Raw genomic sequence first — 1,890 nt, forward strand, 5'->3', positions numbered from 1 at the left:
TGTGCTGTTTATTTGATGATCAGTTCTGAGATTCCATATTACAAAAGCCACGTTATGATCACACGCTTTGGCATTCTGACACAACACTAACTTAAGACTTGGTACCACGTACGGAGGGAGAATCCCATTTGCTTCATGTTCTCCAACCACTACCAACTCTCTTTTCTTTCATTTTTTAAATGGTTTAATTGTATTTTTATTGGTCGAAGTTTAAGTGTACTTTTGATCACCCTAATTTACATGTCTCAGAATCTCTGTAACGTTGACGATATTAAAATTATTGATTTGATTTACACTGAATCGAAGTCGATCTAACAATCTGAATCGAACAAACATCTTAACAAGACAGAAAAAACAAACAACGTTGCATAAAACATGACGAACAAAACAACGTCGCACTAAGACCACAAAATCACGAAAGAAAAAACTAAATGCATATGACAATCAATTATAAATTGATTTTAAATCGCCCATCTTTAATGGATGGATGAGAAGAAAAATTCACTCGTAATGATCTGTTCATTTAAAATCAAATTTTGATATATCAATGGATTTTAACTTTCATATAGTACTATATTGGTTGCTTGAAATCAGTTCATTATTATATCCGATTAATTCCGTAGAAAACTACAATTACTTAATGACAAAGTTTTAGGAATATATAAAAGTCAATTTGGATAAGCTTAGACAAATTGGTGCTTGAAATGTCAATATATCTAGATATTAATTTACCAAAAAATTATATTTAAGATCGAATTAGCAAAAATTATATTAAATATTTGCCACTATGTGGAATACTATGGTCATTTCATGGAAGGTAAATGGAAAAATCAGTGTCTACATCCATTCTCCCCCTCCACAAGATATCCATATACACATAAAATTTACAACTTCATAACAATTGGCATTTCTTTATTCTATAATAATGATAAATAATAATCAAAATATTGGAGGGGACCATTGATTAAATATTAATTTATTGACTCTCCCTTTCCATTTGTCATAACAAGATTTCTTCATATTTTTCCTTTTTCTTTCTCCTCTTTTTCCTTTTAAACTATCCCTCATGCTTATGTGTATATATATGATTTCCTTTTTGCTTTCTTTCTAACTACTCTTCAATATAAACTTTCATAAACCCTTCTTATTCCTTTTTCTTTTGATTCTCAATGGAAAACAAGCTTAGAAACCCTAATTATACATGCATATCAAATTCAAACCAACCTAATTTCCTAGCTATGCATAAAGATTCTCACAAAATATCAAAAATGAAACCTAAGATACGAATAATTCACGTATACGCACCCGAGATCATCAAAACTGATGCTGAAAATTTTAGGGAACTTGTTCAGAAATTAACTGGGAAACCTAGTGAAGAAAAAAAGAATTTCAAGAACAAGACAAGGGTAATAGTAGATGGATCAAAACATGAAGAATCTTCAAGGAGCACTACAAGCAGTGGAAGTGGTTTATCATCAGAGGATTGTTCAAGAATGATAAGAATAAAAAATGAGGTGAGTAATAATGGTGGTTTTTGGGGGTTGGATCTAACAATGGATAAAGTCAAAGAAGAAGTAGGTTGTGATGAGAGATGTGGTGGGTACTTAGGTGGGTTTTCAGATTTGGAAGGGTTTATTTCTGAAATTAATGGTGGATTTCCATTGTTTCCCTTGGATCATGCCACTCATAATATGCAAGGGTTTGAACAATATCAACTACTATAGGAAATAAAAATATATATAAATATATTTAGACACAAATGTATGCCTATTAGATATATAGATCTATTAATTAATTTTCTTCATTTATAGGTTAATTATATGTATGCTTGATTATAAATTGTTTTGGTTTTCTTATGATATATAGAATCACTCATCAGTTTCATGTTAA

The 1,890-nt window shown here is 30.3% G+C and overlaps 1 protein-coding gene across 1 annotated transcript; it reads left to right on the plus strand.

Moving 5' to 3' along the window:
- Positions 1–1,070: 1,070 nt before the first annotated feature.
- On the plus strand, positions 1,071–1,890 carry LOC25483521 (VQ motif-containing protein 25). Its single transcript, XM_013612217.3, has one exon. The coding sequence runs from the start codon at positions 1,170–1,172 to the stop codon at positions 1,722–1,724; it is 555 nt and encodes a 184-aa protein (XP_013467671.2). The 5' UTR covers positions 1,071–1,169; the 3' UTR covers positions 1,725–1,890.

The sequence above is a fragment of the Medicago truncatula genome, chromosome 1 (genome assembly GCF_003473485.1).
Source record: "Medicago truncatula cultivar Jemalong A17 chromosome 1, MtrunA17r5.0-ANR, whole genome shotgun sequence".
NCBI lineage: Eukaryota > Viridiplantae > Streptophyta > Magnoliopsida > Fabales > Fabaceae > Medicago > Medicago truncatula.